At 39.3% G+C, this 16,362-nt stretch overlaps 1 protein-coding gene across 2 annotated transcripts in view; it reads right to left on the minus strand.

Annotated features, from left to right (window-relative positions):
* Nucleotides 1-16,362, minus strand: part of GLDC (glycine decarboxylase) — a 98,824-nt gene that overhangs the window by 37,950 nt on the left and 44,512 nt on the right. For both annotated transcript variants that reach the window (XM_042964732.1, XM_015544919.2), the window contains exons 9-15: nt 11,102-11,207; nt 9,771-9,910; nt 9,080-9,160; nt 7,360-7,457; nt 6,770-6,854; nt 6,566-6,607; nt 5,298-5,440 (exon numbers count right to left, since the gene is read on the minus strand). In XM_042964732.1, coding sequence (XP_042820666.1) covers nt 5,298-5,440; nt 6,566-6,607; nt 6,770-6,854; nt 7,360-7,457; nt 9,080-9,160; nt 9,771-9,910; nt 11,102-11,207 — 695 coding nt within the window. The remainder of the gene's footprint in view (nt 1-5,297; nt 5,441-6,565; nt 6,608-6,769; nt 6,855-7,359; nt 7,458-9,079; nt 9,161-9,770; nt 9,911-11,101; nt 11,208-16,362) is intronic.

Raw genomic sequence — 16,362 nt, forward strand, 5'->3', positions numbered from 1 at the left:
GGTTTTTCGTAATCTAAAAAAGGATAAGGACAAAAAGTATTGAAATTCTACCACCTTGAGATACCTATTCTTTTCTTTACCTCTTTTGAACTATAACTCTGCATAGATATATAAAACAGTATGGCCATTCCTCAAAAAATTAAACTGAGTCACCATATATCCAATGTCACACTTGAGCATATAGCCCAAGAATTAACACCAGGGACTCAGGGATGTATGTACCAATTTTCATAGTAACAATATTCACAATAGCCAAAGGGTGGGAATAACACAAATGTCCATCAATAAATGAAAAGATAAACAAGATGTGATATATACATACAGTGGAATATTGATCAGCCTTAAAAAGGATATGTTGAGGGGTGCCTGAGTGGCTCAGTTAGTTGAGCATCCAGCTTGGGCTCAGGTCAAGATCTCGCAGTTAGTGAGGTCAAGGCCCGTGTTGGGCTCTATGCTGACAGCTCAGAGCCTGGAGCCTGCTTCAGATTCTGCGTCTCCCTCTCTCTCTGCCCCTCACCCATTCATGCTCTGTCTCTCTCTCTCTCTCTCTCTCAAAAATAAACAAACATTTAAAAATATTTTAAAAAAAAAAGGATATGCTGACACATGCTACAAGATAAAGACATGGATATAAAGACATTATGCTAAGTAAAATAAGCCAGATATAGAAGGACAAACATGATGTGTTTCCTCCTACATGACAAACTTAGAGTAGTAAAGTTAAAAGCAGCAGAAAATAAAAGCACCAGCCAGTGGCTGGTGTAACACAGAAATGGGGAGTTGTTGTTTAATGGGTAAAGAACTTTAAGAAGACAAAGTCCTGGAGTTGGATGGTGTTGATGGTTGCAAAACAATATAAATGTACTTCATGACATTGAATTGTACTCTTAAAAATGTAATTTTTAATTGGTAAATTTTCATGTTATGTTTATTTTACCACAAAAAAAAACTTTTAGAGTTGCAAAACATTACTAATGCTACTTCCTAAAATTCTTGCCATATTTAACTTTTAAGTATACAATAGCAGCGCCTGGGTGGTTCAGTTGGATAAGTGTCCAAATGCAGCTCAGGTCATGATCTCATGGTTTGTGAGTTCAAGCCATGCATTAGGATCCCTGCTGTCAGCACAGAGCCTGCTTTGAATCCTCTGCCCCCTCTCTCTCCGCCCCTCCCCCGCTTGCGCTCTCACAAAATAAATAAACTTGAAATAAATAAATAAATATTATACAGTAACAAAAAAGGAAAGGAACCATTTACTCTTTATTTATTTATTTATTTATTTATTTTTTGTCTTTATTTATTTTTGAGAGAGACAGAGACAGAGTGTGAGCAGGGAAGGGGCAGAGAGAGGGGGAGACACAGAAAGCAGGCTCCAGGCTCTGAGCTGTCAGCACAGAGCCCAATGAGGGAATCAAACTCCCCAACTGTGAGATCATGACCTGAGCGGAAGCCAGACGCTTAACCTTAACCGACTGAACCACACAGGTGCCAGGGAAAGGAAACATTTAGATATATTTTGGTGTCCAGACTCTAGTCTACAGACATACTGACCAACTCCAATTAGGTATAAGTGAAAACACCAAGAAGTGGTCTTGAGAAGGAAAACAAGATAAAAGGGGCCAGCCAGATAACCCCAGATGAGGCTGGATACTCCCCTTGCATACTTTTGGCTTCTGTAATCTTGTTTGCCTCCTGCCTCCACCAACTACCTGTGTAGCACCACTGATAAAGGACCCCTCCCCTTTTTCTTTTGTCTCTCAACCCCCTACCATCCCCAGCCATAAAAGGAGACTGACCCAAAGTTGGGGCTCAGCCTTTGGAGGTGACTCTGCTAGGCCAGCACTGGTGTGCAATAAACAGTTTTTTGTGATTCCCTGAGTGCATGTGGCTTGTCTCTTCCTAGGTGCCGAGGAGTTGCTGTAACAGCCTCTTGATAATTGCTACCGCACCCTTTATTTTATGAGCATAATTTCAGTGGCTGACACGATACATCAAATTCTTCCTCTGTACAGAACACTCAAGAAAACTTCTTACAATAAATATGAAGCCTACATCAGCATCTTGGATTGGTCACTAGCCAGCAATAAATCATGATAAATAACAGTTAACCCTATGGTAGACTAATTATAATACTTCAAACATAGGTTATAAGACCTGAAAATATAATTCACTTGTGGAGAGAAGCTTAGCACAAGTAAACCAAGATAGTGTCATAGCAAGATAAAAATAAAATCTCTTGCATATAGAATATATGGTGCATCCCTTCTTCTTTTCCTCAAATTAAGACATCAAATCACTTTCATCTCTGGAAGCATGGCCCTTGATAGAAGGGCCAACAAAAGAGCAGGGCATTTCCTCACCTGTCAGAGCAGCCTCTGCTAAGAACCAGAAATATCCCTCATCTTAAGCCTCAACTTTGGGTACAGCTACTCTCACTTTCAAATCAGCTCCTAGAAATAAGTGTTACACCTGGGAATCTCTGTAGTGTAAGGAGGCATCACTGACAGGAAAGGCATCTTGATAATGATCTCTTTATTTTCTGCACAACTTAAATGGGGTAATGAAACTCACTGCCAATCATATGAGGAGAGCAGGACAGAGAAACTTCTAAGAGAGTAGTTCTTAACCTTGCCTGGTCTTTCTCTCTTTCTCAAAATAAATAACTTAAAAAAAAAAAAAAAAAAAACTACTCATGCCTGTGTCCCTTCCCTTACCCCTCTTTTGCTATTAAGATTATGATTCAATTTGTGATTGTGATCTGATCATCAGGATCTTTTTATAAACGCACCACATGAGTAATTTTTATGCAGGGTTGGGAACCATTTTATTAAGGGAAGGCAAACTTCCTCATTTGTAGGTCAGACTTCTGGGAATCCTGTTTTGGCCCTCAATTAGCTGCAAAAGCTAATGATTTAAAATAATCCTGAAAAATTACTAATCCACAGAAGATGTAATCATATTCCATCACTAGAGGGCAAAATTTCTTCACTTTCAATATTTATTTAACGTATTATTTCTTCAGGCTAATCATTCAGTTTCCTTTCCTCCTTTGAAAAGGAAGAGGGGCCGGATGATGATGTTTTAAAAAAGGCATGAAGCCTGACTTTCATGAATATCATTCCTTCCTATTTATAAAATCAGGGTTCCAGAGGCTATTATTAAAAGATCTCTGTGTCCTTTCATTTGCATATGCCCCCTTCCTAAAAGGTTTGTATTTTATAGGATATACTGTTTTTACAGAGTGCATGGCTTTGCTGTATACCCTATCTTACCAAACAGGAGGTGGGGCTTGGCTGTATCTAAGATCTGATTATTTTCTGTTGCATAGAGTCAGAAAATAAATGTCTCAGTTTTAAAATCATTTGATTTTTGTATCTTGAAATACAAAGTCTGCATTTCTAACAAGCTCCTAGGTGTTGCCAGTGTTGAGGCTGCTGGTGGAAAATTAACACTTGAGTAGTGGAAGGTAGAAAAGCCAGCGGCAGAAACACAACTCTTCTGAAGATACTTAAAATGTGGACTCCTGCTGGTAGTGTTTGTCTGCCTATCCATCTATGATGTATCTATTCCCATGAAGACAGTTCACAAACCTAGTGGATTCCAGATTGGAAATCAGAAGGGATCAGAATCACTTGTTTGCTTCTTAAAAATAAAGATCCTTAGTCCCAACTGCTGGAGATTATGATTAGTAGGTTTGGAGAGGGACACAGACATTTGTATCTTTAACAAGTACCCAGGAGATTTTGCTAGAGCCCTCTGCTTTTAAAAATCACTGTTATTCTTTATCCACGGGATACAAGTATGCTGTTTCAAAGGGACACATGCACCCCCATGTTTATAGCAGCATTATCAACAATAGCCAATGTATGGAAAGAGCCCAATGTCCATCGATGGATGAATGGATAAAGAAAATATGGTGTATATATACATACACACACAATGGAGGATTACTAGGCAATCAAAAAAGAACAAAATCTTGCCATTTACAACTACATGGATGGAACTGGAGGGTATTAAGCTAAGTGAAACTAGAGAAAGACAAAAATCATATGACTTCACTCATATGAGGACTTTAAGAGACAAAAGAGATGAACATAAGGGAAGGGAAACAAAAATAATATAAAAACAGGGAGGGGGACAAAACAGAAGAGACTCATAAATATGGAGAACAAACTGAGGGTTACGGGAGGGGTTGTGAGAGGGGGGATGGGCTAAATGGGTAAGGGGCACTAAGGAATCTACTCCTGAAATCATTGTTGCACTATATGCTAACTAGTTTGGATGTAAATTTAAAAAAAATAATAAAAAATAAAATTAGAGTGCTAAAAATAAATAAATAAATATATAAATATCACTCTTCAAAAACATATCCTTTACATATAAGGAGACAGAGGCCAGAGGCGGGCAGGGGACTTTCTTTTTTTTTTTTTTTTTTTTTTTTAATGTTTTATTCATTTTTGAGACAGAGAGAGACAGAGCATGAACAGGGGAGGAGCAGAGAAAGAGAGGGAGACACAGAATCCTAAATAGGCTCCAGGCTCTGAGCTGTCAGCACAGAGCCTGATGCGGGGCTTGAGCTCACAGACCACAAGATCATGACCTGAGCCGAAGTCAGATGCTCAACCGACTGAGCCACCCAGGCACCCCTGGCAGGGAACTTTCAAAGTTAGTGACAGAAGGAACCAGGATCTAGGGTCTCCTGACCCTACTGGATTGAGACGTGGCTTCCAGTTAGGAGTTAATGTATACTTGATTCTAATTATTATGCTATGTCATTGGTGGATGTAGTAACTAGTTTCCAAAGACGGCCCACAATGAACCTCAATTCTGGACATTCACACCCATGTATCATCCACTCTTGCATTCAAACTGAGCTGACTCTGTCACTTGCTGAATAAATAGCATAGCATCTGGAAATGACTCTGTGAAACTTCAGAGGCTAAGCCTTAAGGAGTTTGCAGCTTCCACATTCTTCCATTATGGAACACTCCATTTTGAACCCAGACAACATTCCAGGAGGAATGACACTCGAGCAACCACATGGAGAAGTCTACATGGGCAAGAACCAAGACCCAGGTCAGCACACTCAGCTGCGCTCCCAGCCAGCTGCCTATCACTAATTTTCTGGCTATGTGAATGTGACTACAATGGACCTTCCAGCCATCCGCCCCAGTGGATTTCAACTGTCTACTCAACTCTCAGAGTAAGAAATAATAAATTGTTTTTTCAAGCTTCCAAGTTTTGGAGTGGGTGTTATACCACATGAGATAGATGAAATGACAGAAGAAATCTCTTACCTGTTAGGCTGGAAAGAGATTCGGTCATAGCCCGTGAGTTCACACAAGTCCTTCTCAAGCTCTCGGAAAAGTTGCTGATATCCTTGAGCTTGGTCCAGAGGCACAAACGGGTGGATGTTTGCAAACTCCTTCCATGTAATAGGCTGAAGAGCAATGGGGTAGAAGACACATGCATATGTACATATTGTAATAGTAATTACCAATACTAACTTTAATGATGATGATGAGTATAGTAATAGCTAACACAAAGAGTGCTTACTATGTGCTAGGCACTGTTTTAAGCACTTTAAATATATTCATTTAAACCTCACCACAATCTTAACAGATAAATACTGTTACTGCCATCATTTTACAAGTGGGTCACAAAAGCCCAGAAAGGGAACTTACACAAAAATATAAACTTTTTCTATCTTTTCAGGAACAAAATATATTTATATCCATGAAATACAATGAGTTGTTGCAGGTAAGGTTTACTCAAACTCTTATACAGCACCTATATTATTCTGTCTTCATTGAGCAGAACAAGATATAAACCAAAGTAAATGGGGAAAACCTTTCTAATAACAATATAACATGATTTCCTTTGCCTGATGTCATTTGTCGTATGGAAAAAAAGGAAGATAGTTTTGCTAAAATGGATCCTAGCCTAGTAGAGATACTTACCAACTACATGATCAGGTTACACAAATCTTCCGTTGATATAAGAAATAAATGAAAACCTCCAGTCCATACCCTTCTGGTATTTCTAGAAAGAAGGCTTAAGGTTCTAAATTCTACTGAGCATAATAAACTCCAAGTTGATAAAAGCTTTTTACAATGCAGATTTAAAAGGGGGAATAGGAGGGGCACCTGGCTGGCTCACTCAGTAGACATATGACTCTTAGTCTCGGAGTTGTGATTTGATTTCCACATTGGATGAGGAGATAACTTAAAATGAAATCTTAAAAAAGTACACAAATAAATAAATAACGGGGGTGGGAAAGCATAAATACTTTAATATTAGTTAATTATTAATTACATATATTAATTTAATTAATAATGTTTATTTTAATTAAAAAAATAATTTTACTCATAAATTTAAATGACCAAGTCGCAATAAAACTAGGGTTTGTCCTGAGATTGTTGAATACCAGGTAAAGAATTATTTAGACAGTTACTAAATCACAGTCCCAGTAGCTTTCTCTAGTTATCCACTTATGTACAAGCTAGAACACTGCTCCTATTAAATTCCTTCCTAAGAAAAGTTTTTAAGAAAACCTCCTACTTACTGCGAGTTCAGATGAGCTGTTGAGCTTCATGGTGCAGGACCCCTTTAAGAAGCACATCCAAAATATATCACATTAATGATTTCCTCTTATCCCTCTGATCTCCCAACATGGCCACCCCTTCATTCCTCTTGCAGCATATCAGCTGCAACCCAAAGAGGTGGAACCAGGCGTGAGATAGAAGCAGGAATAAAAGGCAACAATTACCAGTGGAATCATGCTGTGAACAAGGGAAATATCTTTGTTTTCCAATTTCTTCATATATCGGACAATGTTTGTTTCTGAGTGATAGCTATGAACACAAAACACATGATTTGGGCCATTATAATGAGCTAAGAGTCCATGCACATCCTCCTGAAAGATAAGACACACTGAGATCTACCTTCAAACTACAGATCAAATTGAGCCATAGCCAACATGCTAACAAAGTGCCAGAAGGAAGGACATAGAACCCCCACAAACCTCAGGGATGCACCAGGACAAGAAGCTTCCTGTGGTCAGGTTAGGAAAAAGAGGATGTTGAGTTCCTGGGTATGAACATCAGCCTGGCAACTATGCATCCAAACTCCCCTCTTCCTGACAAGTAAGTGGGTTAGGGGTTACAGTTCCAATGGAGCAGAGCCAGCAACAGGTGGCTTTGCCACAATCAGGAATGGAATCCTTATGGCAATGGTTTCTTAGTGAGCCATGGCTGAGCTACAAAAACCAGATCCATCTCACAGGTGGATTCAGAAGCCACTCTCTATTGTACTCCTGAGCCACAGTACACAATGCAGAAGTCTCACACCCAAGCAAACCTGTTAAACACTTGATGTGTGAGGAATGAGCTAGTTCTCTTGAAGGCAGTCCCTGGAATACCTCTCCGCTCCTCACCCATGCTTTCGGCAACCAGCTCCTGCATGGAGAGACCACAGAGTAAAGGAAGGGAAGCAAGCCTTGAATTGCTCAGCATGCATTCTGACAAAGCACTGCAGATCTACTACCACTGCCCACCTCCCTGGCATCTGTCATGGTTAGGTAAAAGGTATCAGGAGTCATGAATTGTGGCCATTGTCCAGAGCACTATTTTCAAAGTCTGTTGACCTCTGCCTCAGATAAAAAGGAAATATGACAATTTTTATGCCCCCCACTGCACCAAAAAACTTCTCCTGCATGTTCCTTGAGTAATGAAGCAAGTTCCAGGAAGTTATTTTAAAGTGCTATCCAAAAAAGTTATGATGATACCACTCAAGTAAGGATTCTCACTTGACACTGCTTTTATATTTGCCAACAAGTTTAATAAAATACACGCACTAAAATGGGCGAAAGGGCAATCTCTTCAAATAAGGCTGAGAAAACTGGTATCCACATGCAAAAGAATCAAGTTGGATCCTTATCTTACAACATATAGGAAAACTCAAACTGAACTAAGAACCTAAATTTAAAAGCTAAAATTATAAAACTTTAAGAGAAAAACATAGGCACAAATCTGCATTACCTTGGATTTAGATTTTGGTTTCTTAAATACGACACCAAAAGCATGAGTAACATGCTTTTGAGTAACAAAAGAAAAAATAGAGTGGACTTTAATTAAAATAGACTTCTGCATATCAAAGGCACTATCAAGAGAGTTAAGAACTCACAGAATGGGAGGAAATGTTTCCATATCATATCTGATAAGGGTTAATATCCAGAATATATAAATACATGTCTTGTTCTTCATTCTGCCTCAGGCTGATAGTATAGCCATCTAGAGCCCTCAGTGGATACTTCATAAGTATTCCTTAAATGCATGGAACAAATACCTGTGGTTAAATTTAATGCAGAATTCTAGACAGAATATGGGTTATTCAGTCTTATTTATTACTTAAGGCTTAAAAAAGAACAGTGTGACATCTCTTTGATGATTTATATTTGTTATCTAATACTCTAGATAAGTCCCTTGTTAAAGAGTGCATAGGCAACCAGGACAGAACCTATTACTACTGACCACTTTCTTTTTTATCCCTGCAAGTGTAACCTTTCTCCTCACATGGCCCTGCAATTTCATTGTTTCAGAAATCAACTCAGTCACACTGTACTGTGTCTAGTTCTCACTATAATCCTTGGCCTCTAAGCCTTTATAGTTTCCAAGTGTATGGAACCTCTCCAGCCTCAGCCTCCTGGTCATTAACGGTGCCATCTTAGATTCACAGAGTCCTCAGAGCCTAACATACTACCTGCCATATATTAGGTGTTCAATAAATATGTTACATGAATGAGTATTTTCCCAGAATTGACATAACCAGGACACCAATGTCATGATTCCCCATTTGGGACAGTTTGAATTAAACACCATTAACCATCCTTCAAATTAGCTTGACTTCCAGTTCCTAGCTAGGGCCCACAGCAGTGACCACTAGCTATAGGGGATGGTCAGTGGCATAATTTTTAACAGCAGTCCACCCAGTTTCACACTTGGAATCACAAGAGGCACAGCTATCTTGGACAACACCTCAAATACTCATTGAGAGAAATGTATCTTCTTATTTTACTTACAGCAGATGACTCACAGCCAAAGATCCACAATAAGTCATCCAGATCTTTTTCACTGACTGTTTCATCAAGAGAAATACCAAGCTGCAGAAATGAAAATTAAAGGGAAAACATCAGTCCTAAACTCCAAGATCAGTGGAGGAACCCCAAGAGAGGTCAAAGGGAAGAAGGTGCTAGATAAAACTCTCAGTTGTTTCAAACTATCAGGGTGCCATTATACCCAAGTTGGCCCGTAGGTGAAGTTGACTAGACGAGTTTAGTTTAGTTTAGTTTAGTTTAGTTTAGTTTAGGTTTTATGAACCATTTCTGGACCCCAGCAGTCTCATGCCTGCAGGTCACCCCTACTGATGCTAGATAGACTTATCCTTTTCTTCCTTTAACTTACTTCATTAAGGTGCTTATCACACCATACTGGGTATGACACCATACTTCAACAGTCATACTAGGAAGAGTATTATGAGCAAAATATGTGCCTAGGAGTATCATACATGAAAACATAAAGTCTTAAGGAAAGCTAAGAATGAATTATCCTTTGAAGGTCACAATGTTCAAAGTTGGAAAACAAAATTGTTTGTAAGACGTAGATTGTGCCTAAAATTTAAATATTGGGTTTTTAAATAAAGAAGAAAATTTTTAGTGAGTAAAGTTATGAAATCTTAGAGAATATATAAAGAAATGGAAAAGTTTTACTTACCATGCCATCCTCAAAGAGCCGAAAATTGATTTGCCGCTGAGTGGCCCTGTCCAAAACCTCCTTCACTGAGCAGCCACACTGAATCTTCAAAGTGTCAAAGAACAATTCATGCTGGAGTTGATGTCCAGCTCGCTTGAGACCTAGATAAGATAGGAGAGCCACCAGTCCCCAACAAAGAGATCTGCTCCTCTGCTCTTGGCATTCCACAGAGAAATAAAGAGGTAAATTCTAACCATTGTCTATTTCTGGTCTTAGCCAGTGTTTTGGTAACTGCTTTTTTTTTGTAAATAAATTAAATGCTTATTACTATAGTAGAGAGTATTATGAAATAAATACATATAAAAAGAAAAATCACCATAATCACCATCTAGGAATAACCGTGGGTTACATTTTGGTGTGTATTCCTCTAGAACTGTAATGTATGTGTGTATGTGTGCATGTGTGATATATCATACATCTCTTTACACTTTAAAAAAATTTAATATATCATGAATATTTTTATTTTCTACAGATCAATAACTATATCATTATTTTTAATGGCAGTGTAATATTCAAATGTATGCATGTGCCAGAGTGAATCAATTATTTTTGGACATTTAGGCTGTTTTCAAGATTGTGGTATTATAAATAATGTTTCAATGGACACCTGATTATTTCCTTTAGATACATTTCTAAGAGTAGAATTTTTGGTCCCAAATGTAGGCATATTTTAAAAGGCCTCATAAAAGTTATACCAACATCAGCATTCTTCTTAATCTTTGCCAAAGTAATGGGAGAAACACTATTGTTTCAATTTACATTTCCTTAATAGTGAGGCTGAAATGTCATATGTTTATTGGCCATTGATTTGTACATGTATTTCTTCTAAAATTTGGGGCATCTGTGTGGCTCAGATGGCTCAGGTCATGATCTCACAGTTAACAAATTCGAGCCCTGTGTCAGGCTCTGTGCTGACAGCTCGGAGCCTGGAGCCTGCTTCAGACTCTTTGTCTCCCTCTCTCTCTCTCTGCCCCTCCTCTGATCACACACTGTGTATCTCTCTCTCAAAAAATAAAAATATTAAAATAAATAAATAAATAAAATAATTTATGCTTCATGATCTTTGGTCATTTTTCTCTGAGTGATCATCCCTCTCGTTTATGGGGTTGAGGGATAAGAAAAATCCATATTAAAATTTTTAACACTCAGTATATCATAGATGTTGAAGTAATTTCTTATTTGACTTTTAATTTTGAATACAGTATTGTACATACAGTGAGTTTTCTATTTTACTTACTCAGGTTTATCAGTCTTGTTATGTTCGAAAGTTTTTAAACAGATAAATGACTCACCTTCAGACAGAATCAAAGTGGCATTATGTACCCTCCTAGCAATATGCTTCAGCCCATGAGAACCATGGTAGATTGCAAACATGGCAGCCATATTCGCCAAAAGAGCCTAAAACAACAAACAGCATTTAAGGAACCATGTTCAATAACATGATGGAAGACAATTAGTGGGAAGGAGTATTCTCTTGACTTGAAATGCCAAAATTAAAAACAGGGACAAAACAAAATGATCTGCATTAACTATGAGAGGGGGAGACCATTCTTAACCTACCTGACTATCTGAGGGGCAAACACAACATCCAATATACCCAGATCAAATTTGACGACTATAAAGGAGAAGGTTCATTGATGCAATATAAACATGTCACTCATAAGGGGAAGATCAAGCTGTCATTAAATATTGATGGGCAATATTTAATGTTGCAAGATATGGAGCACTAAAGTCATCCGGGAAAAAAAGTGATATCCAAGGATTTTATACTCAATCAGTTATTCAAGGATAAAACCAACAAGGAATTTTCAAATATATAAGAACTCAAGGGGGCCCCTGGGGAGTGTCCGACTTCAACCCAGGTCATGATCCCGTGCTTTGTGGGTTCAAGCCCCGTGTTGGGCTCTGTGCGGACAGCTTGGAGCCTGGAGCCTGCTTCAGATTCTGTGTCTCCCTCTCTCTCTGCCTCTCCCCTGCTTGCACTCTGCCTGTGTCCCCAAAATAAATAAATATTAAATAAAAAAAAAAAAAAAACTCAGGGAACATATCTTCTGAGAACTTAAAGCACTAGACACTGAATTTCAGCAAACCAAGAGATGAATAGGGATTATGTGGCAAGGTTCTACCAAATATGAAAATGAAGGATGCAGTGGAATAAAACCAAAATAAATTTGCAGGACATGTATTAGGAAGAGAAAATCAGAATCTACTGTCTATTTCCTCTCTGCTCATAGCAAGGTCACTTTCTAAAGTAAAGATATCTCCCCTTGACCATTGGCCTGAAGTTTCACAAAAATATTTACAGGGAAGTATATGTTTTTGTGTGACAGAAAATAGGAAAGAATGGCATTGAAATTTCTCAGAAATAAGGGACACAGACAACTCCAATGACGCTTCAGTGAGGAAGTCCTGCATGGGGAGCAAGGAAAGGCCCCACTGTGATGGCATGTAGGTCAGGAAGGAGGATAAAAAGAGAATGGTTAGGATGAGAGACCAAAATAAGTGACAACGAGGGGGAAAATGATGGAGGCCCACCTCCTGCTTCTCTTCCTCTTGGTCTTATCCTTATTGGCTTTATCATCCTAGATCCTGCCAATAAGCAATCTTCTAACCATGCAATATCATCCTTGCCCCCCAGGTAATTGGTCCAAAACCAAGTCTCAGACTCCTTCCCTACCCAGTCCACTCCATTCTCCCACAGCCCCTCCTATTTTACTGGTCTAGCACCTAGACTCTGATATTTCCAGTCCCACTAGTGACTTTTCTACTAATGTACAAGGTTAGCAGTTCAAGGTCAACTTCACAGTCAATCATCCTAGAGTGGGAAGAACACCTGAAAAACACAGTGCTTTAAAGTTGGAAGGTGTTCATTATTGGATCTAGTGTCAGGTGCATATTTTCTTTGCTAGGCTACTAGAAGGAAACCATGGGACCACTGGAAAACAAGAAACTGTTCACAAAAAATACTAGAAACTGAAACCAACAGTCAATAAAGAAAATGGGAAGGAAAAGAAAACATCTGAAAACAGAGAAATGGACTTCATTGGGCCAAAATTCCCCAAGAGAGTTTAGACTATCGTGTGGGACTCTATACAACAACTAGTTGTTGGGGCACCAGGGTAGCTCAGTCGGTTTAGTGTCTGACTTTGGCTCAGGTCATGATCTCATGATCTCACAGTGAGTTCGAGCCCCACTTTGGGCTCTGTGCTGACAACTCAGAGCCTGGAGCCTGCTTCAGATTCTGTGTCTCCCTGTTTCTGTCCATCCTCTGCTTGCACTCTGTCTCTGTCTCTCTCTCTCAAAAATAAACATTAAAAAAAATTAAGATAAAAAAAAGAAAGAAATGTAGAAGTACTACAATACATTCCAGCTATGAAGAGGGCAAGTCAAACAATCCATGACACTGTGTATCTAAATGCTTATGACTACTACAGGAGAATTAAAACTCAGGCCTCATAATCACAAAATCCTCTGGAAGCCTCTCATTGTAACAGCTTTGTAGATGGTGGTTCATGTCCCTTTTTAATCCAGAGGTGATTCTTGAGTAGCCAACAAGTTGATGACTAGTAAAATCATTTTTAGGGGCTCCTGGGTGGCTCAGCTAGTTGGGTGACTGACTCTTGATTTTAGCTCAGATCATGTCTCATGTTTTATGAGCTAGAGCCCCACATCAGGCTCTGCACTGACAGTACAAAGCCTGCTTGAGATTCGTCCTCTCTCTCTGCTCTTCCCCCACTTGCACTCTAGTGGTCTCTCTAAAAATAAACTTAAAATTTTTAAATCATTTTTAGAAATCTTAGAAAGGCATTAGAACTCCAAAGGAAGTTCAGACAAATAAAGACCGAGAAAATTTGAATTTTCTGGATAATCTGGATAAAGTTAATTAGTATACTTAAAGAAAGTAATTTTTTAAAAAAGGAGTAAACAAAAGCTCGTGATTAAAATTTGCTCAAGACTTTGGGAGGGAGGGGCCAAGATGGCGGGGCAGCGGGCTTCTCTCATCTCTGAAATGCAGCTAACCCTTTTGCACACCTAGAAAATTGATCTGAGGAATAAAACAACAATCTGCATAACTTAAGCTAAAGGTAAGTGGCAGGGAGAGATGAACTGGGGGAGAGAGAAGGCATGGAGGGTAGGGAGCTGTTTATGAGAAGAGAGAAGAGACAAAGGGGGGAGAGTACAGGAAAAGCACTCCCCCCAGAAGTAACTGGAGAGAAAAGAGAGAGTGGAAGAACCCTCAAGTGACTGAACAAGAAGAGGAGAAAAGACAGGGCTGATACCATAAGGACTCTATAAACAGAGGAGAGCAGACTGGAAAATTCCTCAGCTCAATACCTGGTGGTGCTCAGCAGGAGGGGCAAATCCCCAGGAGCAGGCAGTGAGGTCCAAAGAGGCAAAAGGCCACACAGGGAGAAGCGGTTCCCCTGCTAGGAGAGCATTTGGTAGAGGCCTTATGGTCTCCCCACAGGCAAAGATCCCAATGGACCCCGAAGAATAGTCACGTTTGCTGGCATTGGAGGAAAGATGCCAGGGGGTGGTGAAATCTGGTGCTGGCTAGATGTTCCGATTTACCATAATCCTTGAACCTTTACTGCCATGAAATTGCACGGACTTTTTCTGGGGCAAGACAGCACCCAGCCAGAATTTTTCAACCTCTGCAATACTGCAATTGTACAAACATTCCCGGGAGCAAACTGGCACACAGGCATTGCTTGTTGAGACCCTCCCCCAAAGGGTTGGAGTGGGCTCAAGCCACAGGGCCCTCAGAAATGAGGGGTATGGAAAGACAGTCCCAGCTGAGATAAAATTTGGGAGGGAGGTGCCACCTGGCAGGCTGATGGCTTGGACATCAATATGTATTACAAACCTGTAATCATTAAGACCATATGGTACTGGCACTTGAACAGACACACAGATCAATGGAACAGAATAGAGAACTCAGAAATGGCCCCACACATGCATAGCCACCTAATCTTTGACAAAGCAGGAAAGAATATCCAATGGAATAATGACAGTTTCTTCAGCAAATGGTTTGGGGAAAACTTGACAGCAACATGCAGAAGAATGAACCTGGACCACAATCTTACACCATACACAAAAATAAACTCAAAATGTGGTGCCTGAGTGGCTCAGTCAGTTAAACATCCGTCATGGTCTCAGGTCATTATCTCACAATTCATATGTTGGAACCCCGCATCAGGCTCTGTGCTAACAACTAAGAGCCTGGAGCCTGCTTCAGATTCTGTGTTGCCCTCTCTCTCTGCCCCTCCCCCACTCAAGCTGTCTCTTTCTCACTGTCTCTCTCTCTCTCCCTCTAAGAAAATAAATATTAAAAAAAATTGTTAAATAAATAAATAAAATAAACTCAAGCTTCTTTATCCAAAGAAGACATCCAGATGGCAAACAGACACATGAAAAATTATTCAATATCACTCAGCATCAGGGAAATACAAATCAAAACCACAATGAGATACCACCTTACACCAGTCAGAGTGGCTAAAATGAACAACTCAGGCAACAACAGATGTTGGTGAGGGTGCAGAGAAAGAAGAACCCTTTTGCACTGCTGATGGAAATGCAAACTGGTACAGCCACTCTGGAAAACAGATGGAGGTTACTCAAAAAATTAAAAATAGAACTACCCTATGACCCAGAAATTACACTATTAGGTATTCATCCAAAGGATACAGGTGTGCTGTTATGAAGGGGCACATGCACACCAATGTTTATAACAGTACTATCGACAAAAGCCGAAGTGTGGAAAGAGCCCAAATGTCCATCAAAGATGTGGTGTGTGTGTGTGTGTGTGTGTGTGTGTGTGTGTGTGTGTGTGTATTATTACTTGGCAATCAGAAAGAATGAAATCTTGCCATTTGGAACTACATGGATGGAATTAGAGTGTATTATGCTAAGTGAAATTAGTCAGAGAAAGACAAATATCATATACTTTCACTCATATGTGTAATTTAAGATGCAAAACAGTTGAACATAAGAGAAGGGAAGCAAAACTAGTAAAACAGCGGGACAAAACGTAAGAGACTCTTAAATATAGAAAACAGAGGGTTGCTGGAGGGGTTATAGGTGGGGGAATTGGCTGAATGGGCAAGGGGCATAAAGATGACACTTGTTGGGATGAGCACTGGCTATTATACATAGGGGATTAATCACTGGAAACTATTCCTGAAATCATTATTGCACTATATGCTAACTTACTTGGATGCAAATTTAATAAATAAATAAATAAATAATAGAGATGCTCAAAATCATTAGTTATAAGGGAAATTCATATGAAATCCACATGAGATATCACTTCACAGTCACTAAGATGGCTATAACCAGAAAGGCAGTAACAAGCATTGGTGAAAACACGAAGAAATTAGAACCCATATACACTAGTGAAAGTGATGTAAAATGATGCAGCCACTTTGGAAAAGTTCAGTGTATATTTATAATATGACCCAGTAATTCTACTCCTCAGTATGTGCCTAAGAGAACTGAAAACATGACCCCACAAAATCTTGTACATCAATGTACATAACCACTTTAGTCAAAA

The sequence above is a fragment of the Panthera tigris genome, chromosome D4 (assembly GCF_018350195.1).
Source record: "Panthera tigris isolate Pti1 chromosome D4, P.tigris_Pti1_mat1.1, whole genome shotgun sequence".
Taxonomy (NCBI): Eukaryota; Metazoa; Chordata; class Mammalia; order Carnivora; family Felidae; genus Panthera; species Panthera tigris.